Below are 26343 nucleotides of genomic sequence, written 5' to 3' on the forward strand. Positions count from 1 at the left end.
GTTGTGCTACATTAACTGTAGGGTCGTCATGTTTGTTTTAAATTCCTTCTAAAGGCTGGAACTTAATGGTATTATGTTCCATTAATCATCATAATCAATTTCTGTTTGGACAACGGAAAGACTCACATTCAAAGTAAACAAAAACATTCGTTGAGTGTTTATTTGAATGAAATGGTCACTTAAGGGTTGAGTCATATGATTGATTAATAAACAAACGAATCTCTTCAAACTCAAACTTCAGAAGGTTCAAATCAAAAATTTTGATTTGTGTTCCACATATCTTTGGAAATGTCATACGACCATATCAACAAGACAACATTCTAAGATTCCATGGCATGGATTTCTGGAAGTTGGTTAATTTAAGACACGTGGGTCTTGCTTGTTGAACATGACATAGAAATGGACTATTGTTAGAAGTTTTTGCACAATGAAGTTCATGAGCCAAAGATGGATTTTATTACCTACCTATTTCACAAGAATTTGAGAAAATATGGCTATATTTACTCAATGTGAAATATGTGAAATACTTCAATGTAATTCACAAAAGGGTATAAAATCAACTTGGCGAGAATTTTGGAACATCTAGGCTGGGTCAAGGTGATGTTTGCATAAGCCAAGAAAGATTATCTAGATTGTTTATATGGAAATATGACAATTGAAGCTCCATAAGAATATGGTATGTCCAAATGGAGAAATCGGAATCTATTTCGATTAACGATAATCACGACTATTTTCCTATATAGTTTCTAAAAGATACTCTCAAGTGACTTTCACACTAAACAAAGTTGTCAAAGCTAAAGATAAGATGTCATAAGGATTGAACTTCGGTTTAGTACATATTTTCAATACATATATATCTAGGGTTGTCAAATCCAGTGGGAGTTAGTGTTTACATCAAACAAACTCAATAATAGATATATGTTTCTTTATGAGCGACTCATAGAAACAAAAGGTATTGATTCTACCACAAATCTGGGAACATATGGTTGTTGCTTAAGATAATGTCTTTTAGGAAACCATCATATTTCCAAAAAGGCAAGTGGGAGAAAAATGACCTCGAATGGACTTCGAGTCAAGCAACAAACAAATGTAGGATACTTAGGAGTCTTTGGAAAAGCTCCGTACTTAGAAGCCTTTGGAAGTGCTTCAGGAAGACTTTAGAAGTGCTTCAAGAGAATCCTAATACTTAAAGGACTTGAGTAATGTCTTTATAGACACTAATGTTTGATGTTCAATACCTAGGTAAATCGTATAAGGAATATAATTCAACCAAGATAGATACATAGATATCTTGAGGAATGAAAACTATGAAGACTTTGGAAAGTGCTTCAAAAACATACGACTTACAGGTCAGCTACGACGAAATAAAATTCCCAAGTATGGTTAGAGGCCATCAAAAACATAAGTATTGTTCGAGGCCATACAAAATGGTTTGAGGCCATTTTATCCGAAATATCTTCATCTCAAAGAATCAAATCTATTATTTGGTTGATTTGCATAAAGGGTTCACTTCCATTGGTTGCAAACATGTTTTCAAAACATACAAAGATGATATTGTATACACATACAAAAGAGAAGCTAGATTGGTTAAAGATTGGAAACAACTTCACGGCGTTGATAATGTTGAAATCTTTTACACCAAGTCGGAATGCTTGAACTATTTTGGATAAATCTAGCAATCATTGCATATGAAAATATGGCAATTGGAAAACGAAACACCTTACTCAATTGGACTTGTAGAAAGGAATTGTGTACATCACACAATGTAAAAATTTTGGATGCTAGATAAAAGAGCAAGTTTAAGAAATCTATTCGTAGATTAAAGCATCACTAGTAGAAAAAACCCTTATTGCAGCGGGCTTTTAGACCCCTGTTGCAGCGTACATCGTATGCTGCAACTGGGGGGCCTGCAACAAGTCTGAACTTGTTGCAGCGTACAATGTTCGCTGCAAAAAGTGATTTGTTGCAGCGGGCTTTTAGATGTACGCTGCAACAAGTGCCAAAAAATTGGCAAAATTTTAGACTTGTTGCAGCGGGCTTTTAGATGTACGCTGCAACAAGTGCCAAAAAATTGGCAAAATTTTGGACTTGTTGCAGCGTACATATATATGTACGCTGCAAAAGACTCAACTTTTTGCAGCGTACATTTATTTGTACGCTGCAACAAGTCTGAATTACTCAATTTTTTGCAGCGTACATTTATTTGTACGCTGCAACAAGTCTGAATTTTTGCCAAATTTTTTTCCCTTGTTGCAGCGTACAACATATATGTACGCTGCAAAAAAGCACTTTTGGCGGGAAAATTCTAATTTTGTTTAGGGATACCTAGAGTGCCTTGCACCAAATATAGATCGAAACCTGTCAAAACAATAATAGAATAACGCAACCTGTATAACAAATATAAAAACAACAACTGGAGTTTTGTATACTATATATCCCAAAACCAAAGTGCACATATTACATTTAAATATATGTTCCAATTTCAACATAAACATACATTTTAATATAAAATTTATTCTATAACAACTAAACCAACTCGATCAAGCGCGCTAAAGCCAATAATAAATACTTGTTGGTAAAAAACTTAGCCCATTGCTCACGAACCACATCAAATTCCTCGCATAAGGCGCAATCCTCGGAGTGTAGACCTTTACAAAAACAGAAATTTAAATTAAACATTAGATTAAATACAAATTAAATATCACATTTTAACATTCAAGAAACTAATGACAATGTCCTAATAGTCTAAAATGAGTCCTTAGGTTCTTTAGTTCAAAGTTGGGAGCGAAAATGTCATTTTAGCCTAAATATGACCTATAACGACCCAATGAGCCTATAGGTGCATAAATAGATTGGAACGAGTCTTAGATCGTTAAAATTATGCATATTAAACATGTAATAAGTTTTAAATGAGTCCTTAGGTTCTTTATTTTAAAGTTGGGAGCGAAAATGCCTTATTTTAGCCTAGATATGACCTATAACGATCAAACAAGCATTAAATGGGTATAAGTAGATTAGAATAAGTTCTAGAAACTCAAAACTAAGCTTATTAATCATATAATAATTTAAAAATGAGTCCTTCGGTTCTTAAGTTCAAAGTTGGGAGCGAAAATGTCATTTTAGCCTAAATATGACCTAAAACGACACAATGAGCCTTAAATATGCATAAATGGATTGGAACGAGTCTTATAAAGTTAAAATTATGCATATTAAACATGTATTAAGTTTAAAATGCGTGCTTAGGTTCTTTATTTTAAAGTTAGGAGCGAAAATGCCTCATTTTAGCCTAAATATGACCTATAACTATCAAACAAGCATTAAATGTGCATAAACAGATTAGAATAAGTCTTAGAAACTTAAACTAAGCATATTTATCATATAATAAGTTTAAAATGAGTCATTAGGTTCTTAAGTTCAAAGTTGGGAGCGAAAATGTCATTTTGGCCTAAATATGACCTATAACGACACAATGAGCCTTAAATGTGCATAAATGGATTGGAATAAGTCCTAGAAAGTTAAAACTAGAATATAAAACATTTAGTAGGTTTAAAATGAGTCCTTAGGTTCTTTAGTTCATAGTTGGGAGCGAAAATGTCATTTTAGCCTAAATATGACCTACAACGACCTAATGAGCCTTAAAGGTGCATAAATAGATTGGAACGAGTCTTATAAAGTTAAAATTATGCATATTAAACATGTATTAAGTTTAAAATGAGTGCTTAGGTTCTTTATTTTAAAGTTAGGAGCGAAAATGCCTCATTTTAGCCTAAATATGACCTATAACTATCAAACAAGCATTAAATGGGTATAAGTAGATTAGAATAAGTCTTAGAAACTTAAAACTAAGCATATTTATCATATAATAAGTTTAAAACGAGTCATTAGGTTCTTAAGTTCAAAGTTGGGAGCGAAAATGTCATTTTAGCCTAAATATGACCTATAACGACACAATGAGCCTTAAATGTGCATAAATGGATTGAAATGAGTCCTAGAAAGTTAAAAATAAGCATATAAAACATTTAGTAAGTTTAAAATGAGTCCTTAGGTTCTTTAGTTCAAAGTTGGGAGCGAAAATGTCATTTTAGCCTAAATATGACCTATAACGACCCAATGAGCCTATAGGTGCATAAATAGATTGGAACGAGTCTTAGATCGTTAAAATTATGCATATTAAACATGTAATAAGTTTTAAATGAGTCCTTAGGTTCTTTATTTTAAAGTTGGGGGCGAAAATGCCTTATTTTAGCCTAGATATGACCTATAACGATCAAACAATCATTAAATGGGTATAAGTAGATTAGAATAAGTCCTAGAAACTCAAAACTAAGCTTATTAATCATATAATAATTTAAAAATGAGTCCTTAGGTTCTTAAGTTCAAAGTTGGGAGCGAAAATGTCATTTTAGCCTAAATATGACCTAAAACGACACAATGAGCCTTAAATGGGCATAAATGGATTGGAATGAGTCCTAGAAAGATAAAACTAGAATATAAAACATTTAGTAGGTTTAAAATGAGTCCTTAGGTTCTTTAGTTCATAGTTGGGAGCGAAAATGTCATTTTAGCCTAAATTTGACCTACAACGACCTAATGAGCCTTAAAGGTGCATAAATAGATTGGAACGAGTCTTATAAAGTTAAAATTATGCATATTAAACATGTATTAAGTTTAAAATGAGTGCTTAGGTTCTTTATTTTAAAGTTAGGAGCGAAAATGCCTCATTTTAGCCTAAATATGACCTATAACTATCAAACAAGCATTAAATGTGCATAAATAGATTAGAATAAGTCTTAGAAACTTAAAACTAAGCATATTAATCATATAATAAGTTTAAAATGAGTCATTAGGTTCTTAAGTTCAAAGTTGGGAGCGAAAATGGCATTTTAGCCTAAATATGACCTATAACGACACAATGAGCCTTAAATATGCATAAATGGATTGGAATGAGTTCTAGAAAGTCAAAACTAAGCATATAAAACATTTAGTAAGTTTAAAATGAGTCCTTAGGTTCTTTAGTTCATAGTTTGGAGCGAAAATGTCATTTTAGCCTAAATATGTCCTATAACGACCAAACAAGCCTTAAATGTGTATAAGTAGTTAGAATAAGTCTTAGAAACTTAAAACTAAGCATATTAATCATGTAATAAGTTTAAAATAAGTCCTTAGGTTCTTTATTTTAAAGTTGGGATCGAAAATGCCTTATTTTATCCTAAATATGACCTATAACGATAAAACAAGCATTAAATGTGCATAAATAGATTAGAATAAGTCTTAGAAACTTAAAACTAAGCATATTTATCATATAATAAGTTTAAAATGAGTTATTAGGTTCTTAAGTTCAAAGTTGGGAGCGAAAATGTCATTTTAGCCTAAATATGACCTATAACGATAAAACAAGCATTAAATGTGCATAAATAGATTAGAATAAGTCTTAGAAACTTAAAACTAAGCATATTTATCATATAATAAGTTTAAAATGAGTCATTAGGTTCTTAAGTTCAAAGTTGGGAGCGAAAATGTCATTTTAGCCTAAATATGACCTATAACGACACAATGAGCCGTAAATGTGCATAAATGGATTGGAATGAGTCCTAGAAAGTTAAAAATAAGCATATAAAACATTTAGTAAGTTTAAAATGAGTCCTTAGGTTCTTTGGTTCATAGTTGGGAGCGAAAATGTCATTTTAGCCTAAATATGTCCTATAACGACCAAACAAGCCTTAAATGTGTATAAGTAGATTGGAATAAGTCTTGGAAACTTAAAACTAAACATACTAATCATGTAATAAGTTTAAAATAAGTCCTTAAGTTCTTTAGTTCAAAGTTGGGAGCGAAAATGTCATTTTATGCTAAATATGACCTATAACGACCCAATGAGCTTCAAATGTGCATAAATAGATTGGTATGAGTCTTAGAAAGTCAAAACTAAGCATATAAAACACTTAGTAAGTTTAAAATGAGTCCGTAGGTTTTTTTTTCAAAATTTGGGAGCGAAAATGCTCATTTTAGCCTAAATATGACCTATAACGACCAAACAAGCCTTAAATGTGCATAAGTAGATTGAAATGAGTTTTCGAAACTTCAAACTAAGCATATTAACCATGTAATAAGAATAAAATGAGTACTTAGGTTCTTTAGTTCAAAGTTGGGGAGCGGAAATGTCATTTTAGCTCTAAATATGACCTATAACGACCCAATTATCCTTAAATGTGCTTACATAGATTGGAATGAGTTTTAGAATGTTAAAACTATGCACATTAATCATGTAATAAGAATAAAATGAGTCCTTAGGATCTTTAGTTCAAAGTTGGGAGCGAAAATGTCGTTTTAGCTCTAAATATGATCTATAACGATCCAATGAGCCTTAAATGTGCATAAATAGATTCAAATGAGTTTTAGAAAGTTAAAGCTATGCATATTAATCATGTAATAAGAATCAAATAGTCCTTAGGTTCTTTAGTTAAAAGTAAATACGACCTATAACGAATCAATGAGAATAAAATGAGTCCTATAACGAGGATACCTTTTTTGTACTGGGGGTATTGCTGTCATTCTCTCCCTTGACCCTGTCCACGTGAGTTGTCTCGGAAATCTGATTCGTTTTGGGCTGCTTGCTCTCCCGGTCTAAAGTAGGAATTTCTGGTGGTTCGGCTCTAGGGGTTACAGAACGGCCGGATGCTATAGTAGTAGTTGGGAATGCCTTTTCAGGAGGGACAACTGGAGTATAATTAGACGGTAGAAGATCATCCCAGTTTTCAAGCAGCTCTTTATAGACTTTTCTGAGTGTGACCTCAGTGAGACCTGTTACCTTACAAATTTCTGCCTCAGATTAAAGCATATATGCAAGTGGGAATTGGACCATATTTGTCTAAAAGGCTATTGAGCAATCATAGATTTATGAAAATATGGATCATCTTATAGATGAGGAGTTTAGTGGGAGCTAAGTCAAGTTTATTGGTTCTATATATGAGATAAAAATCTCTCTATTGAAAATGACATTCAAATTCTAAATGGTTAGATTTGAAGTATTTGTCCATATTAGAACCATGGCGAAACTTAGAACATACTGGGTTAAAGATCTATTGGATAGGATCTAAAGCGTTGTTTGGATTCTGTAAAAGTAATTACTAAATCAAACACAATGGAGAGACTCAAAAGAGACTCTCGACCCATATGAGTAAGTCTAAGTTATGAATGCTTTAACTAAGTATAAAGCTAGGCTGTTATCACTAAAGTTAAGCATGAAGGACCTTGAAGAGGTGCCTTCACCTTATATCACATGGTAATGCCACGATTTTAGCAAGATTCAGTGTCTCTTGAAACAGAATGAAGTTAAAAGTTACATGGATGGATTTTAAAATGCGAATGGTCTTTGCATTACAATCAATCATGTATAATGTGATATACAGATCGCCAAGATAACTCGTGAACATTGGATCGTGACGAGTTTATACCAATCTCTATTGATCTAGATCAAAGATCATTGGAACAGTATCAAGAACATCCAATACATTTGGAGATGTAGGATGAGCACTTGATAAGAGGAAGTGAATATAACTAAAGTTTTGATGCTACATGCATTTGCCTAAGAAAAAGTTGAATCTTGTTGTTAGGCAAACCACAAACATACACGGGCAATTAGGCGTCGTGATTAAAAGGTGGTTACATAGGTTCTAAACCATATGTGATGCATGGGAAACTGAATCAATGATTAGTTTCCAAGTTCTCAGTTGAAAGATGTATCTCCCACATCTATGTGAACTGGTTGGAGTATTCCGAAAGGGAAGCATCATTTGAAATTCTACATAATTGAAATGAATTCATTATTGCCTAAGAAGCAATAAAAGGGAATTGTTTTTAGTGGGAGTTCTTCAATGAACTCAGGTTGATCACAAGTCTGCTACCTGGATGATTTTCTATTTTAGATATGATTATCATTCTGAACAGCAACGAAAGACTAGATCATTCGAGAAACATATTCAAAGATCTTTTCATCTTACATCGAAAGGCTTTCGATAGAAAAGATGCTAAGGATAGCAAAGTATGATAAACTAAACCTCTGCATTGAATGATACACAACATTCATATGCAGATATGGAATCAAGTTTGAGTTCCATGAATGTTTTAAGTATTGGGTGAAAGGCCTATATCTGTAAAACATTAAATGCTTGATTTTGGGTTAGAGGCTCACAAGTTGGTAAGCATTTGGTTTAAACATTTATCATTTATGAAATTATATTTCATAGTTCATTTAATCTTGGTTTAGTATTAAATGATAAGTCCATGTGATTCAAATCATTCAAATGGGATCTCAAGATGGATTCTTCGACAAAGAAACACCCATAAGTGAACTTGAATATTGAAGTCACAAAGGATCCCAAATCCAGGTCATTGAAAGGTGGACGACCAATGACTAATGAAGATTAGATTGCAAGTAGATTACTTAGTTCTATTTCTTGAACTAGAGTGACTGGATGTTAGAATCTTTTGCATAGATACTTATTGGATCCTGTATCGGATTGACCATGAGAACACTTTAAGAGATTAAAGTCATGTCATAGGTAGTTCTCATTAATGGTGATTAGAAACCGTTCCTCAGAACATGAGCGATTATGTCTGCTCGTTTGAGAATTAGTTCGCTTTGATACTAGCTAAACGTCGCACCGTAAAAGGAGGCTATAAAAGCAGTTATTGGGCGTACTATGAATCAAAGTGAGTGTTCATAGATTGCACGAATGGATTGTCCTCTTATCTTTGTTGTTGTATAACAAGGCCTCTCGGAGATTTAGATACTGTAAAATGCATGGCCGTGCTCAGAATGGTTAGGCTTAACCTTCTGCAAAAGTTTGACAGTTGAACTCTGTAATCCGAGAAACACTTCGATCTGGACCTAATAAGGATGGCTTGGATCTTACCTTATGTTCAGTAAGTAACACTAAGTGACAAAGGAATGTGGATGCACACTTGTCTGAATGACAAGTGGGAGATTGAAGGAAATATGTCCTTCACCCAAGGTGCATTAAGTCTAATACCAAGGTTCAGACTAATTGCGAACAATTAATTCAGTGAGATCAAGTGATCGGAACATCTAGCTGGAGCAATGCTTCCGATCAGTGAGTTCTAATGAATATTAAGCTCACAACTTACTCTTGACTGAACCTACAAGGTCACACCAATGGCATGTAACAGATCACCGGATTAAATGAATCGGAAATTCATTTAAATAGCTTTTCGGGAATTAGTTCGGAAAAACATAATATACGATATGACGTTGGATCGGAATTGTATATCGTATCGCGAATATCCGTAAGCTTGGCAAAACGAATAATCGTATCGTACAACGGTGATTCGTCGAATACGATACGATAAATAATAGCCGTAAGGTATTAGTCGCGAATACGAGCCGCAATGGAATTGCCGGCCCGTCGAACCAAGCACGAATGCGCGCGAGGCCCAATAAGCCAGCAAGATTGCGCGCAGCAACGAGCCAACCCGCGGCACTACATGTGCGCGCAGTTGGGCAGCAGCGCAACAAGCAAGCAGCAAGGCCCGCGGCCCACTGCTGCGTTGCTTGGTTGTTGCACACATGGGCTTCAGTGAGTGTAGGCTTGTGTGGCCGGTTAGGGCTTGTGCCTTAGCCGGTTACACAAAATATATCCTTAGGGTTATATTCCACACTTACTAGTTGTTTTTCCAATCAGAAAACCTAATTTAGAATACACACATCAAACCCTAAGGAAGAGAGAGAAAACCCTAAATTCTCTCTTAGCCTCCATGGATGTGTTCTTCCCAAAAGCACAAACTCTTGAATGATTGTCTAAGCTACGATTATCAAGACGGATCTGAACATGCCGGTGAACCAAGTAGAGGAACGACAAGTGGAGTTCTTTGTTCGTGTTCGTTGACAGATTATTGTGGAAAACACGCTTCGAATGTAAGTTTGCTTAATCTGTGCTTTATACATGTTTTCTGGCTTTGGGGATTGTTCCGCACATGTTATTATGTTTAACTGTATTCCCCTACAGTTATGGTTTTGACCTTTTCTCCTATACACTTTATTTTTCACCAAAATAAGCAATTGTTTTCCTTTTTTGGTCAAACGTTCCCAGACCCTCTACAGTAAAGGGAAAACGAATGGAAATGAATAAAAAGAATGGGAAAAAAAATAAAATTGAAAATTTAGTAGATGCTGGGAATTGAACCTTGGTTATTTACTTCTGTACTGAACTTCTAACCACTGCAGCACCTATATTCCTTGTCTGTAGTTACTAGAGTTAATACTTTATAATCTGTTTTAAATTTCTGACAGTGATCGGGGCCCCCTTGGGCCCCAACGTAGCTTCGTCCATGGTGACTTTTAGTTGGGTGGGATATGATTTTTGGTACGGAGTTGAAATAATTTGGTTATAGAAAATGTTGCATCACATGAGTATGAAAAAGAATTGTGAATCGAGTTCCAACTTTCAAGCATGTGAATAATTATTGATAGATTATGTAAATAATTAATTATTACTAAGCTTTTTTGTTTATTAAGATCAATGTTTAATTTGAAATCAGGGGAGGTTTACATTGGATTTTTGAATTTTTTGAAAGGTGAATTTGATGAGATTATATGCATGCTTAGTAAAGGATTGTCCTAGTTGTAGGATGATATTTGTCAGCGCCGATTTCTAATTGATACTGGAGAGATAGTCTAATATTTGACATAAGGGCGACATTTTAGGCCTTGTGGACAATTGGAAGAGTGGCGTTTTATATGTTGTGATATTGCAAGTGTTATTTCCAATTAAAAAGATTACAATGGATGATTTTATTTGATTTAGTACATGTGTATACATAGTTGAAATTGATATATATGACATATTCATTGGTTAGATATGGACAAAAGTTGGATTTCACGTAAGCGTACTACACCTGAATTTCGTCAAGGGGTTGAGGAGTTCATTCGTATTGTACTTATACGTAAAAAAGAAGGAGAAAAAAATATGTTGTCCTTGTAAGACTTGTGGTAATATGCATAAGGTGTCTACAGAAGATGAATTACGAGAGCATATTTTTTGGAATGGTTTTTCCAAAAATTATACTGATTGGATATGGCATGGTGAAGGAGAAACGGGTACTGAGAATCATAGCTACGAAGACCATGGTAATGAAAATGAGGTGTCTGATGAGATGTTGCACGATATGGAGGATAATCTAACAGAGGGGCCACCTGTTTACGAAAGTTTGTTGACTGATGCCGAGACACCTTTGTATCCAGGGTGCAGTAAGTACACTCGATTAACAGGTGCAATAGAATTATTTGAACTGAAAGCGGAAGCCGGGTGGACTGATTTTCGTTACTCAAAATTGATGGCAAAATTAAAAGATATGTTTCCCGAAGGTAACAAGCTTCCGAGTTCTACTTATGCGACTAAGAAGATGTTGTGTCCGATGGGTTTGGATGCTGAGAAAATACATGCTTGCCCTAATGATTGAGTATTGTATCGAAAGGATTATAATGATTTGCATGAATGTCCAACTTGTGGGACATCGCGATATAAAGTGAAGAGCAACGGTGAAAACACCAATGAACCTGCTAAGGTAATGTGGTACCTACCTGTAGTGCATAGGCTCAAACGCTTGTTTGCTAATACTAAAGATGTAGAGAATTTGACATGGCATGCAGACGTGCGAAATAAAGATGGAATGCTTCGGCATGCTGCTGATTCCCCTCAATGGAAACATATTGATACTACTTTTCCGAATTTTAGTCGTGAAACAAGGAATTTAAGGCTAGGCTTGTGTACAGATGGAATCAACCCATTTGGTAACATGAGTAGTCAGCATAGCACTTGGCCATTTCTCTTGTTGAATTACAATTTACCACCTTGGTTGTGCATGAAGCGCAAATACATTATGTTGTCAATTTTTGATATCTGGGCCTAAACAACCTGGAAATGACATAGATGTGTACTTGGCACCACTGATTGAGGATTTGAAGAAGTTGTGGGATGAAGGTGAGCCTGTGTATGATGAATATCGTAAGAAAAAATTTACTTTGCGTGCTATGATCTTCTGCACAATTAATGACTTTCCTGCGTACGGGAATTTATCTAGCCATGTTGTCAAGGGATACAAAGCTTGTCCTATTTGTGAAGATGATACCAAAGCTCTTCAATTAAAGACCAGCAAGAAGGTAGTATACCCGTTTCAATGAGTATTTCTACCTCGCAATCACCCTTATCGTCGGCTTCGCAAGGTTTTTAATGGAAATCCATAACATAGATCTCCTCCTAAGCCTCTTACTGGGAAACAAGTTTATGAACGTGTAAAGGACATCAATTGTGTTTTCGGCAATCCCTACAAGTCTCTTGGTGACAAGCTATGTTATAAAAAGAGGTCTGCATTTTGGATCTTGCCATATTGGGAACATCTTAGTGTAAGGCATTGTATTAATGTGATGCATGTTGAGAAAAATGTATTTGATAGTTTGATCGGAACGCTTTTGAACATGCCAGGGAAGACTAAAGATGGAAAGAAGGCTAGAAATGACATGGTCAAGATGGGAATACGCCTTTAATTGAAACCTACAAAAAGGGAAAGCGATATTACCTACCTCCAGCTTGTTATACTTTATCTAAGAAGGAGAAAAAAGTATTATGCGAGTCCTTACATAATGTGAAAGTTCCATCTGGATATTCGTCGAACATTCGAAACCTTGTGTCATTGAAAGATTTGAAATTAGTTGGATTGAATTCTCATGATTGTCATACTTTAGTGCAAGAGATATTGCCGATTGCAATTAAGTTGAAACAAGTACGGCAAGTTATAATTAGACTTTGTTTATTTTTCAAAGCTATATGTTCGCGAGTAGTTGATCCTGGTAAATTAGACTCTTTGCAATCACAACTCATTGTCACATTGTGTCAATTTGAGATGTATTTTCCACCCTCCTTTTTCGACATCATGGTGCATCTTGTTGTTCATTTGGTGAGAGAGATCAAACTTTGTGGGCCGGTGTATTTAAGGTACATGTATCCATTTGAGCGCAATATGGGTGATTTGAAAGGTTATGTGAGGAATCGATCTCGTCTAGGCAGCATAGTTGAGGGATATCTAACTGATGAGGTCCTTAGATATTTCATCGAGCATTTGGAAGATTTAGAAACACTTGGACTTCCAAAGCCTCGTCACAACGAGGAGAGATTACAAGGTTTTGGTACAGTTGGTCGTAAAGTGCTAAACTTAAGTCGTGAATAAGTTGATCAAGCTTACCTCTACATCTTACAACAAATTGATGAGGTGCAACCATATTTGGCAGACCATATGAATCTGATTAGGCAGGAATATCATGGAAGAGGTGAAATTTTTTTGAGAGACGAACACAATCGATCTTTCATCAGATGGTTCAAAGAGAAAGTGGCTCGTGATGTAAAACAAACACCAAATGATGTAAGTGAAGACATTGAATGGTTAGCGTTTGGACCAGATGCAAATGTTGTATCCTATGAAGGTTATGATATAAATGGATATTGTTTTAACACTAAGAGGAGGGATGCTAGTAGTACTACGCAAAATAGTGGTGTTTCTTTAGTGGCATCAGCTCTACATTTTTCTAGTGCCAAGGACAATAGTCTACAACATGCAAAGATGAAATATTATGGCATGATTGAGGATATCTTTGAACTTGATTTCGTTCAGTTTAGGGTGCTTGTATTTAAGTGTAACTGGGTGGATATAGGCAAAGGTGTGAACATAGATGACATGGGATACACGGTAGTGAATTTCAATAAACCGGATCATCGTGATGAGCCATTCATCATGGCATCTCAAGCAAAGCAAGTATTTTATATGATATATTCGGCTGACACTTCAAAGTCAATAGTCATTCAAGGAAAAAAGCATGGTGTTGCAGTAGCTGATCTTGTACCAAATGAAGATGAGTATGGACAAGTTGATGAAATCCCGGTTTTTTTTCTATGTTTCAAAACACACCAATGCAAGTAGATGATTCAACAGATCATCATTTGCGAGGTGATCACAATGAAGGTGTATGGGTTGTCCCAGATTCGACTACAAATAACTGAAAAAACTGAAAGTCAGTCAGGGAAGGGGAAGATAAGGCTAAGGCTGCTGTAATATTGGTTTGGTTATTTTGGTGACGATTTTTTTATATTAAGTAGTTGCTTCTTTTTCTGTTCTATGCTAGTTGTTTTTGCTACATATCAGTTTTATTTCTGTTTGATTAGTGTGATTGAATATTGAAGCTTAGTATTTTGGTTATCATTTTAATCCCATATTGCAGGCTGTTTTTACCATATTTATATATCTGCAAATGTTCAATTTTTTTTTTTGAAAGGCTGCATATGATCAGTTACCGGCTATTTATCTACATATGATAAGTTGCAGGCTATTTATCTGCATATGATCACTTTGAAAGTTACAGGCTGTTTACCAATTATCTGCATATGACCACTTTGATTGTCTATGTATCATTTGATAACAGTTAAGGGTCAGTATACGAGTACTTAAAGAAGTGACAACACGAGTACTTAAGGAGTCTAAACCTCTAGGGAGACTTGATGCATCAATAAGCACCAACTTAGAACAATTTCTACTAGATTTTGAGTTAGGAAATCTAGCTTGGTGAGTTGTCCAATTGACTGTGAAGGTCATTTCTCACTCTGCCTTATTCTTTTCTGATTGTTTAAAATAGATAGTTCACCATATTGTTGCTTCAATCTATCTGTGCTTATCAGAATACTGATTTCTCATATTTGTTTTTAAATTTTTTTGTCAGGTTTGTTGGCATGGCTTCTCAAAATGATAATGGCTCTCATCCTAACAATGAGAATCGAAAAAACTCAAGTTAGAAGACCAGAGGGCCTTCAACAGCCAAGTACATCATTGAAAAAGATGATGGACCATTTCCTCTACAATGGAATGAGCATAATTGTGTGATAGGAGAGTTCAAGAATAGATACACAGCCTACACCGGGTATATGGCACATGCTAAGGTAAAGATAACCATTGCACATTGGAGTCAGGTTGCAGAAGATACTAAGGAAAATTTGTGGACTGCTGTTATGGGAAGTAATTTACATTTAGACCGATTGCAATTCTAACAAATGAAATGTTATTTTTTTGTTAAAATGAATTCCTTAACAAATCAATCAAAACAAACAGAAAATGTTCATGTGTGATGATGATATGAAAGAAGCAGTACTTAAGGATTGCAATAAAAGGTGGAAAGAATTCAAAACAAGATTGACACGAGAATACTTCACAAGTGAAGAGAAAAAGAAAGATGCAGTGGAGGACATGACGTAAAAAAAAAAGAAAAAAAAATGTAGTGGATGACCCACCATGGGATTTATATGTGGGCATTGACGAGAATGATTGGAAAGAGTTTAAAGGACAACGTGAAAGTGATGAATTTAAGGTGACTTTTAGTTTTATATTCCTGAGATATTTTCTTTTCTGCAGTTGATGCACTTTACTTTGTTTGATATGACGGAATGAAAATCCTTCATGAGTGTGTATTGTACCATCTATTATTTGATCTCCATAACATCTCTTAAGCCCTTTATATAGGATTCAAGTGGTCATGTTTACGCGCGTATTGTAGATAGATACAGGAACACCTGTCATTTATCATTTTCATTGCAAATTTCAAGCATATTCTCAAGCCTTTGCATCTGTCTTGCATCTGTGATCAATCGATTAGAAAATTTAGGAGACAATTTTCTTTTGGTATGTTGGAGATATTTTCCCCGTATTGTTCTCTGATCCTGACTCTCTGGTTAGATTCTAGTTTTGATCCCTTGTAGCCTAACCATTCATGATGAGATATTTAACATTTGTGGTTTAGTTTCGTTGCGTAATGCTTACAATGAGGGCATTGGTTAATGATTGGAGTTATTTTCAATAAACGTTATTTAGATTGGCTTGAATTTCTTGGGGGCTTTATGACACTTTCATTGCAGGTGGTTATTATGATTTATGAGTGTACTTGCTGTCATAACATGAATTATGATGTCAATCATATCCTATCCTCCCAATCAATCGTCTCAAGAGTCATATAACTTTCTAAATCCAACACAAAATTAAGCATCTTATGAGCTAGTGAAACCCCTACATACAACCTTCTTCCTGCTCCAAAGGGTATTAGTTCATAGTGTTGTAGTGTATAATTAATATTTGATCCATGAAGTTAAAATCTTCAACTGCCTTTCTTGTCACTAAGAATGAAATTGGAGGATATAAACGAAGTGTTTCCTTGATCACAGTTGTAAATATGGGAGGTCAGTTATTCAGTAAATATATTGAAATAGTTAGCAGCTTAGCATATGGCAGAGCAGGATGACGGAGCCAGAAAAGGCACTGGTTTTGGCAGATGGGAAATCTGACAAATGAGTGACTTCAGAAAACAAAACAAATAGATTATTCTTGCGGCTGCATATACTGATCTGATCTGCATACTGACCTGCGGCTGCATATACATTAGACATAAGTATGTCTGTTGAACTGTCAAATATTTTAATGTGTAAGACACCGTCGGAAACTTGATATAGAGGGTAACGCATCCTAGAGGCCTAGATATATCACGGTTTTGCTTCCTACAACAAGATAGCAGTGATCTTCATATAATAGCATTTGGTTCTATTGACATCTCTTTTATTATCTGTTGTGCCTCATTAAGCAAGCCTGCATATTTTATTGTTCAATCTGCATCAGTTCATATCAGTAGACACTTCAATCTGCATTAGTTTTATACATCTGTTATTGTTTATTGTCTTAAACTGATGCAGATTCAGTACATGTCAATTAAATAGCATATCTTCATAGCAGATTTTATATGTCTACTGCTGCCTGCATATTTTTAAATTTTATATTGATTACTTTTTTGTATCGTGTAAGCCATGCGTCTTTTTGACCATCTTCTTTTACAGGCTATAAGTGCAAGAAATAGAGATAACCAAGCTAGAAACGAGTACCCCCATCATTTGGGTAGTGGTGGATATGCAACAAGAGAAAATCAATACATCAAAAAGTAGATTAAACAGTCCCTTTTGTCAGGTTCATCATCTGAGAAACCCACATTGACTCCGAGACCTCGTCATGAGAGCTGGATCGAGGGAAGAAAAGACAAGACGGGTAGGATCACAAACAAAAAGACTCAAGAGATAGTAGATTTGATAGTAAGTATCCCATTTCGTTTAATAAATAAATATAATGTATTTTTTCAATAAGGATTTCATTATGCATTATTAATCATTTGATTTTCTTACATTGAAATAGTATGAACTGATGGAAAAAGAAAAGTCAGGCGAGTTCAAATCTGTTAGAAGCCATGATATCTTGACTGAAGCGCTTGGGAATGCAGAGCATGGTGGACATGTTAGGGGAGTTGGAGGGAGAGCAACTATTACTTCAATTTTTAAAAGGAAGAAGCGAAGTTGTCACAATGAAGGAGTATTTACATATGTGCAAGTGGAAACATTTGCTCGTCTTATCATAGAACAAGTAAGGGACCAAACAAGATTTGAAATGAGAGTTGTTGCCCTTGACATACTCAAATATTGCGGTGTAAAAGTTCCTACTGATGTTGAGGTGGATATGCCCCTACATAACCTTAGTAGTTGCCAGTCAGTCGATGATATTGGTCAGCTAGTTAGTACTGATAAGACGACTGATATTGATCAGATTGATCATGCTGATCTTGACCCATTCACAAACATATCTAAGGTATTTACCCACTTTATTTATTATGCATAAATTGACATCGTAATTGTATTTATAATTTATCCCACGTTTTGAAAAATTCTACCTACAGGACGAACTTCCTTGTGACCTTATGGTCCTTGATGATAATCTTGGTTATCGAAATCTGGCAACAGGGATATTATGCCAAAGTCAACCGGGGGAGCTTGTTCATAATGTCCCATTACTCGCAGATCATGTCAAAGTCACTATCGTTCATGTACTTGATGGAGAGGAACATACACCTCTACCTTTACCCTTTTTCGGACATGATTTACGTTGGGCTCAATGGCCTAAAAAATAAGTCAAATTGTCAAATCGTCAAATGAGGTAACTTTGAAACTTAATTCATAAACAGATCATAATACATATATGCTACACTCATAATGCATATATACTACACTGATATTTTGTTTAATTTTCTATTTTTTTCTTGAAAAATTAAAAAGTCAACCAAGAACCTGCAAAGAATAAGATTGAAAAAAAATCACAAGGGTAATGACCTTGGGTCAGCAGTTTGATTTCGTGACAAGGGGAATGATGATGAAGGCAACCCAATTTTTCTAGTCAGTAATGCCACCTACTTGGCGTTTCCCCCAAGTTGTAAGGAGTTGTATAACCTGTACAAAAATCTAGAGTGTGACTTCACTATTGATGTTGATTTTGAAGATGACGTACTTTTTATTCCCGCGCAAGAAAGTTTCACTGCTTATGTCGTTGGTGAAGATCTCAAGAATTTGCTTAAGATGAGTTATCTAAGTACATCATGTGTACATATTTGGATAAGGTAAATATATATATATATATATATATATATATATATATATATATATATATATATATATATATATATATATATATATATATATATATATATATATATATATAACTTTTTTAAACATCGGTATCCACGTAGAATAATAACTATTAATATACAATTGGTGTAGATTTTTGCAAAGCCATTGCAAGATGAACAAAACTCAGGGTGAGATCGATTTTTTTTGTCCGAAAAAGCTTTCTATGGTAACACGTCGATCTTCGACGGTTACAAGCTATTTGACTCATTCAATATCCAAGCAAAGTAAGAAGCAATTTATACTCATTCCATTCCATCAAAAGTAAGTGTTCTAAGTTGTTATTGTGCTCAATATCGTAAATCCAAATTTTTCTTTTGCAAAATATCATTTGAAAATACATATTTTTTTGTGAAGATCACATTGGATGTTGATACTACTTTTCCTTCAAAGAGGAGAAGCTTTCTTGTTCGCTTCAGCAGGAGTTGGATTAGATAGAGTGCAAGTAAAAGGACAGATATCTATGTAAGTTTTAGATTAGGATAAACTTCTCTGTTCTCTTTCTTAAACTGGTTTTACTATTGTCAAATTCCTGTCATTTTACTGATGTTTTTATGTTGGCTATAATCTGAATGTTAGATGTGGTGTCCGGCCTGTGGGATAACTGTTGAAACACTGCACCAAAAGGGGAGGGGGAGGTGGGATTAACTCTTTTACATGTAGACACGTATGTCCGACTATGTTCAATAGTCTGAAAATTTACATGGGCCATGCCTTTAGTAGTTGCCTTGCATTTTAATGGCCGTTTTGCATCTTATTGTTTTCTTTTTGGCAGTGGATACAAACAGCAAAAAACAACAACCTGGAGCACATTCAGCCTAGCCTTCTTAGCCAGATCATGTGCTCGACTAACTATATTCCTATCACATTTAATTATTACAACATTTGCCATAGTTGCAGCTATACTAATTATTTCATAGCAAAGAGCAGCATAGTCTGCTGCGCATTTTGAGCAGTACCCTGCAACCTCCTTCACTCAAAGATTCTCCATTCAATTCAATTATCCAACCAATAGCATCTTCCACCTTTGCGGATCTTTCGTTCACCTTCCAAGCTCCATCTACATTGATTACCCGGCCTTCCAGTCTACAGAGTTGATGATGTTGTAACCTGTTTTGCCACTGTGTATTAGGTTTCTTCAGTCTATAGTCTACTTTCCTCTTCTCCTCAATGGCTTTAGATGCCATCTTTCTCAACTCTATCACAGTTTGGAGGATAAAATTTGGGTTAACTCTGCCACCATTGAAAACAATATTGTTCCTATGAACCCATAAAGCCCAAATCACCACAACAAACTCCATGGCTCTTTCACTCTCCTTTCCATCCTCTCTCCAGAAGAAATTGAGGAAATTCTTGACCCACTCTTGAAGACTAATAGTCATTACAGTATCCACTTTAATGCCAAGTGAACAGGCCCTCCATATCATGCCAGCAAACCAGCAACCTCTAAATATATGTTCTTCAGTTTCTTCATCCATATTTCAAACTGGACACATCGGATCTACCAGAATTCCCCTTATCCTCATTCTCTTTCAAAGAGGAAGAGACTTCTGCAATATTTCCACAATTGATATAACTACTTCTTATCCTTTTTTCTTGGTTAAGAGACACAATTGAGATGTTAGCTTGTTGATATGTGCTGTATTGGATATGCTGTTATTAAAAAACTGAAAGTATATGGTCTTCCATTTCAGCAACCTAATAGATTTTCGCCAATCTATTTTGCACAATTCAGTAGTTGCACTGTCGCAGTCTTAACTAATTACTATGTTCTAATTGTCCATTATACATTATGTCATTTGGTTTATACAGGGTTCTCTTAAATTTTGGGGTCATTTGGTTTTAAGAATGGAAAGTATTACAGGATAAATCGGTGATCACATGCATATCTGATGTATCTGTTCAAGAACAATGTTGTAACTGAGCGTATCATAGTTGAGGAAACTGTATTAGTGGTGTAAATGGAGCTGTCCTTTTATTATGCATGTATCTGATGTATCTGTTCAGTTTCAATAGTCTTCAAATGACTGATATATGCCACGCAAGTGATTAACCGTGTTTCAAGAGTCTACAACTTATAATACTTGGAACAATTGTTCTCATGTTTAGGAGTTATCGGACATGGCAAGCCAGCAACAAAGGATCTCGAAAGTCTCTAAGATGGAAAGAAATTACAGTAAGATTTAATTAGTTTGATTATTATTTTTATAGTAATTCATTCATATATATGTTATTCTTTAATTTAATGTGTATTATATTTGTATCTTAGTGTTCTCGCGAATCGGAAATGCTTGAATGTGACTATTACGTCATGAAGTACATGTATCAAATAGTTTTACTTGGATTACAAAGTATTAGTAATGTGGAAGAGATACGTGTACATGTATATTTGTTATTATTTTATCTCAGTTGTTACTATATATGCGCTAGCTATTATCTAAGCTTTACTAATTAGTACATTATTTTGTTGAAGTACAGATATTTTCTCCAAACCCGTACACTCAAGAGGAAATCGATGATGTTCGAGAAAAATGGAGTAGATATTTTATTAGTAGTTGTTTGTAGTCATTTTCTAGTTTTCAGAGATGGAAAATAGGTTATTTTTTGGAATACAATTATTTACAATTGTTCGTTGAACCAACTTTCTTGTTTGAATTAATACAAAAATATTTTCGCAATTCTGCAAATCTCAGCTCTATTTATTATTTTTTTGAATTTATTACGTATGTAGAAATAATTTAAATTAGCAAGAACAAAATAAATAAAAAAACTAAAAACATAATACACACTTTAGGTGTCGCCTCTTATAATTACATGCGATTCCTTATGTTTAATTAATATATATATATATATATATATATATATATATATATATAATACTTTCTGTGTCGCCTTTTGGTATAATAGGCGACTCAAAATTCGTAAAAACGTTTAAAAAATAATTCGGAAAATACTTTTCGTGTCGCCTGTAACATTAAGAGGCGACTCTAAAGGTAATTAGCTTAATAAAAATAATTGTGCAAAACATCTTTCGTGTCGCCTCTTAGTATATTAGGCGACTCGATTATTAACAAATTTAATAAAAATGCCCGAAAAATATGTTTTCGTGTCGCCTATAAACTTTAGAGGCGACTCGTATAACTAAAAAATTTAAAAAATAATTCCGGGAATTATTTTCCGTGTCGCCTATAGAGATTAGAGGCGACACTAAAGGTTAATTAATTCTTTTAAAATAATAAAAAAGTACTTTTCGTATGGCCTCTTATTATAATAGGCGACTCGGAAATATTAATTAATAAATTAATTTTTTTGAAAAATATATCTTCAGTGTCGACTCTTCCATAACAGGCGACATGTATAATGTTATTCGTGTCGCCTCAAAGGGGCGACTCCAAAACACCAAAAAGTTTTAGAGTCCCTAGATTCAGAGTCGCACCATAGGCGACACTAGAGGCAATTTAAAGGCGACACGAAAATGTGTTTTTGTAGTAGTGAATATAAGGTTCATGTGATATGGGATTGGGATTATGTGACTAATTTCTGAACAGAGGGACTATAAGTTAAAGTTGATGTTTTCTGTTCAAATATATTGTATAACATATGCTTTGGATAACCAACAAGCAACGTATATCAGGCATCTCGTTTAGCGAACCAAAGCCCACCCATGAAGCTTATGGCAGTTGGTATGAACTATGTAGTTTTTTAACTACCCAAGGTGGGCCTTGGCCTGCAAAACAGGGCCTCTTCCACTAATTATGCCCCACGAACTGACCAAAATGAGCTTATACAAGATAATTGATAAAGAGAATTACAATAACGGGTAGCTAATATTAAATACAACTATGAATACCATGGGCCTAGCAATATAGCATACTCCGTATAACACTATAAGTTTACAACAGACTCGAAAGAAACAAATTAAATCGAAGTCAAGAATTCAACATGAGCTTGATCATGCATATAAACAAGCAACAGATTGACAAAAAAGGTTTCCAAACCAATTCTTATTGCTGCGTACCAAAGGCATTCCCGAGTCATCCCGACTGTTATCCGTCCCAATATCTCAAGTCGAAGTATAAAATGATTTTAACCTTATGGGACAACTTTTATTCTTAATATTCTTCTCATTTCTATGGATATAGAACTAATGAGCAATTTCCTAAGAAAGATTATCATCCCTAGCATTTATTGAGTTTTTTTTTGTTTTTTTTCTTGTAGAAAATACAATAACCCGAATTTCCAATGCTTTTCGAAATTTACGTGTATTGGAATATGGTTTTCCTTAAATTAAAAGCATCTAACGAATTGACAGCCTTACAAAATTTTGCACTACTACACTAGGTATCTTGCAGAAAAGAAATTTCTGCCAAAGACTTAAGGGGGTGATTCTACTGTCTTACTACTCCACCTAGATTTTCACCCCATCGGGAAGGTAATATAGAGGAAAGAAAGTGGAAAACAGGGATATATGACACACCTGACCACGACCTTGCTCTTGTATTGCTTTCTGAAAGTTCACTATCACCAGTCTCAATTAATTGATTAATCGTCTGCAAACAAACATGAATGTTGCAAGTAAGCAAAAACAAACTCGCAGCCTTGCAAGTCATACTGATTCTTTCAAAATAAGAAAGTAACCATTTACCTCTTCAATAGATTAGCAGGCAAATGATATGAGTACATGCTAAAATAAAATCTTGCTAATGAATGATCACCATAAGCACTAGTGAAAAAGAAATTGAATCATGTAGCATTATGAGCAATAAGGAATGCTAACGAAAGACCTCTAGCTCAGCTCAAAGGAAACCTTAATAAGCTAGGGTAAGATTGTGCCTGGAGAAAGAAAATCTGAAAATGAGTTATTTGACAAATGACAAATAACTGATGCAGGAGCTTCATTAGGTCTCTTGAAGACAAAGATGCTAGCATTTCGCGCCAAAGAACTTCAGTTTTAGGCTGAATCTGGCAAGACGCTGGAATTGTTTGGTAATAACTAGAGCTTAACAAACTGAAGTGCAGATTGAATTTCTTGAACCCCGATCAATGATGGAAAATAATTAGCTTAACTTAAGTATCTGATATTCTGATCCATTCAACCTTCCCAAATCCCACTCCAGAGCATTAACCGAAGTCAAGTCAAACAAAATAGCCACTTCACCAATCCTAAATAAAGGTCACAAAGTAAATTTCTAAATAGAACTGACTAAACCAAGCTAATCCCACTCTGCCTGGTACAGATAGAAAATGATATTTCAACTTTGGTTGTACTACGGCCGAACTGGTTAAGATAAGAGACTCTCATTCTTAGTAAAATAATGTTGTTTATTTCACTTTAGTTGGAGACTAAAAGGCACACAGATGACGGTTGCACCATGTTAAATACAGTGACTGCTTCTGCAACCACGAAACTACATTTGGACACCTCATTCTAAAACCCATCTAACATGGGCTCTAATAAGCTTTACAACATAGCTACTGGTTTTTTGGTGTGAGTATTAACAATTAATATGACTAGAGATTGTTTGAAAAATACTAGATAGTAATATATAAAAACACTTTTGAAGTCATAAAACCAAAAACGAATAATTGATAGTGATACTGAAGCTGCCCTACATTTTTAGTTTGAGGTCCATAATCTGAAATGCAATTGCAAATTTCTAAACTACTTCCATCCTCCTACGCAGCTTCAAGATACCCGAAATACCAAAAACGCTAGTATTCTATCACATTACGAATGTTAAATTGTCGACCATGGAGCAGACAACATGAATTATATGAATAACAAGCTGATACCATCAGCAAAACAAAAGCATAAATCAATAACAACATCCCCAAAGAACTTAACTTTACGAACGTGCGATAATGTTAAGAAATTTGATGTTCTTAAACCCAAACAAAGCCAAATCCTTCAACAATTCACATCCTAATCCACCAACCCCGTCCACCAAAACTCTAGCATATTCCTAAAGATAATCCCTCAACTGCAAAATTCAATAAAAACCCACAAAAATTAAAGCAAACCTATGAAGGAAAACAAACCAAACAACCGTATACATCTATATGCACACAAAGTGTTCGAAGAAATACCCAAACAAAATTCAAAACCGATTTGTTCAGAAAATAGAAGGGAAGAATGAGAAAAGAAGAAGACCTCGGCATTGGGTTCAAAATTAGGTCCAACTAGGTGGCCGGAGCGCAGTAGAAGGCAATTAAGGTTTCTGGTGCGGCTGTTGGAAGTAGATTCCACCATTGGAACGTTAGTTCAAGTTTGCGCAGGAGACTCTGCGAGCAGCGAGAACACGGGAGCAAAGAATGAGAGTATGTTTTTAGGTTAGGCTGCGCTTGTGTGAACCTGAGGAAATTTTTAAATTTTTAAATTTTTTTCCCTCAAAGGTGGAGCTTGTGTGATAAGCGCCACCTATAATGAGTCAATTATAAGGATTTTTCTACTAGTGTTTGTTTATGAAATTACCTTAGGATTGCATGAAGGGTAGATTTTTTGTACTTGAAACTCTCTTATATTTGTTGATGTTGTACTCGTATAGTAGTAGGCTTCTTGTATTTTGTATGGAGAAAATTGTTTGGTAGCCACCTTGAATTTGAACTGTTGGAACTTTGTAGAATGTGGACTTGAATTCTTGCATTTTGAATCTTGTATCTAGGGTTTGTAGATAGTGATTTCACTAGGGACCTTTATGGGTCTTTGTATAGAAATAGGCTTAGATAGCCTAGATATTGGTGTAGATGTTGAACATCTGCTTCGGCATAGATAGCCTAGGCGTTTGTGTTGAACTTGTATCCCTGCTTCGGCATGGATAGCCTAGGCGTTGGTGTAGAACTTGTATTCCTGCTTCAGCATGGATAGCCTAGGCATTTGTGTAGAACTTGTATACCTGCTTCGGCATGGATAGCCTAGGCGTTGGTGTAGACTTTGAACAATCCTTTGAAATTAGAGGTCCCTTGCAAGACTTGCATGGCCACTAGGTATTTTTAGGCTCTTGAACATTTTGTACGGGCAAGTATAGTATAAGATATCCCCCAGAATTGGATATTTGTTTTTTTTTAATTTTGAATGCTTTAGTATGCCTCGTCACACTCGGAGTAAGCTTGGTGAATGCTCGAGCAGCCGAGCGGCTATGGATGATGCTTCAGACAACAAAGCAGCTGAGATGGACCCACCGCCTGTTGGCATAACTCTGAGGGGAAGACCTGTTTTTGACGGTCATGGCAGGCAACCCAAGGACCTTGTATTCCACCCGAGGTTCCACTTGTCTCAGCGGCCACACGCTGGCTTGGTATGCTTTGTACTATGCTTTTGAACTTCCTACTTGAATTTTTATAAGTTTGTAAAGATCTGCCCCTTTTTGTAGACTGATAGGGAAATGATCCGAGTGTTCTGGTCTTTAGATGAGCTTTGTACCGTCTCTCCGACCATTCTTGGCGTCGAGGAGACCTGAGTGATTTGGGCTCTGGCCGATTTTGCTCCTTTTTGGGAGGCGACGAAAGGCTTTAGAGAGTTGGTGGGCGTCAAAGCCCGGACACAGGCCCTATTGGAGTTGTGGTGGGAAGCTACCGACACATTCTACATGAGCTGGGAGGGATCACCATCACTCCCTTTGAGTTTGCCATGATTACTGGCCTCCCATTTCCTGAGAGGGAGGTTAATTTCGACACTGCCATGAAATGTAATTCTGAGGGCGTTAGGGACTTGATCGGTCCTGCTATTGATTTGATCACGGATAGT

General features: G+C 35.3%; 2 protein-coding genes across 2 annotated transcripts; one reads left to right on the top strand and one right to left on the bottom strand.

Annotated features, from left to right (window-relative positions):
• Positions 1-2401: 2401 nt before the first annotated feature.
• LOC130464778 (plant-specific TFIIB-related protein 1-like) lies at positions 2402-10349 on the bottom strand. The gene is made up of 3 exons (XM_056833992.1): positions 10308-10349; positions 6524-6823; positions 2402-2648 (listed from the first exon to the last, which is right to left on the bottom strand). Exons 1-3 carry the CDS (start codon positions 10347-10349, stop codon positions 2550-2552), a joined length of 441 nt encoding a protein of 146 aa, XP_056689970.1. The 3' UTR covers positions 2402-2549.
• Positions 10350-11586: 1237 nt separating this feature from the next.
• Positions 11587-13242, top strand: LOC130464781 (uncharacterized). The gene is made up of 4 exons (XM_056833993.1): positions 11587-11809; positions 11949-12178; positions 12317-12538; positions 12628-13242. Exons 1-4 carry the CDS (start codon positions 11587-11589, stop codon positions 13240-13242), a joined length of 1290 nt encoding a protein of 429 aa, XP_056689971.1.
• Positions 13243-26343: the final 13101 nt, after the last annotated feature.

This window comes from Spinacia oleracea, chromosome 1, assembly GCF_020520425.1.
Source record: "Spinacia oleracea cultivar Varoflay chromosome 1, BTI_SOV_V1, whole genome shotgun sequence".
Classification (NCBI taxonomy): Eukaryota; Viridiplantae; Streptophyta; class Magnoliopsida; order Caryophyllales; family Amaranthaceae; genus Spinacia; species Spinacia oleracea.

Bases quoted from the DNA above. Each gene is read 5' to 3' on its own strand.
- LOC130464778 (XM_056833992.1), bottom strand. From the start codon at position 10,349: ATGGACGAAGCTACGTTGGGGCCCAAGGGGGCCCCGATCACT. The intron at 6,824-10,307 runs GTCAGAAATTTA...CTTTAATCTGAG, and splicing joins CCAAGGGGGCCCCGATCACT to GCAGAAATTTGTAAGGTAAC. The intron at 2,649-6,523 runs GTATCCTCGTTA...GTTTTTGTAAAG, and splicing joins ATACCCCCAGTACAAAAAAG to GTCTACACTCCGAGGATTGC.
- LOC130464781 (XM_056833993.1), top strand. From the start codon at position 11,587: ATGTGGTACCTACCTGTAGTGCATAGGCTCAAACGCTTGTTTGCTAAT. The intron at 11,810-11,948 runs GTAACATGAGTA...GAAATGACATAG, and splicing joins AGATGGAATCAACCCATTTG to ATGTGTACTTGGCACCACTG. The intron at 12,539-12,627 runs GTCAAGATGGGA...TTATCTAAGAAG, and splicing joins AGAAGGCTAGAAATGACATG to GAGAAAAAAGTATTATGCGA.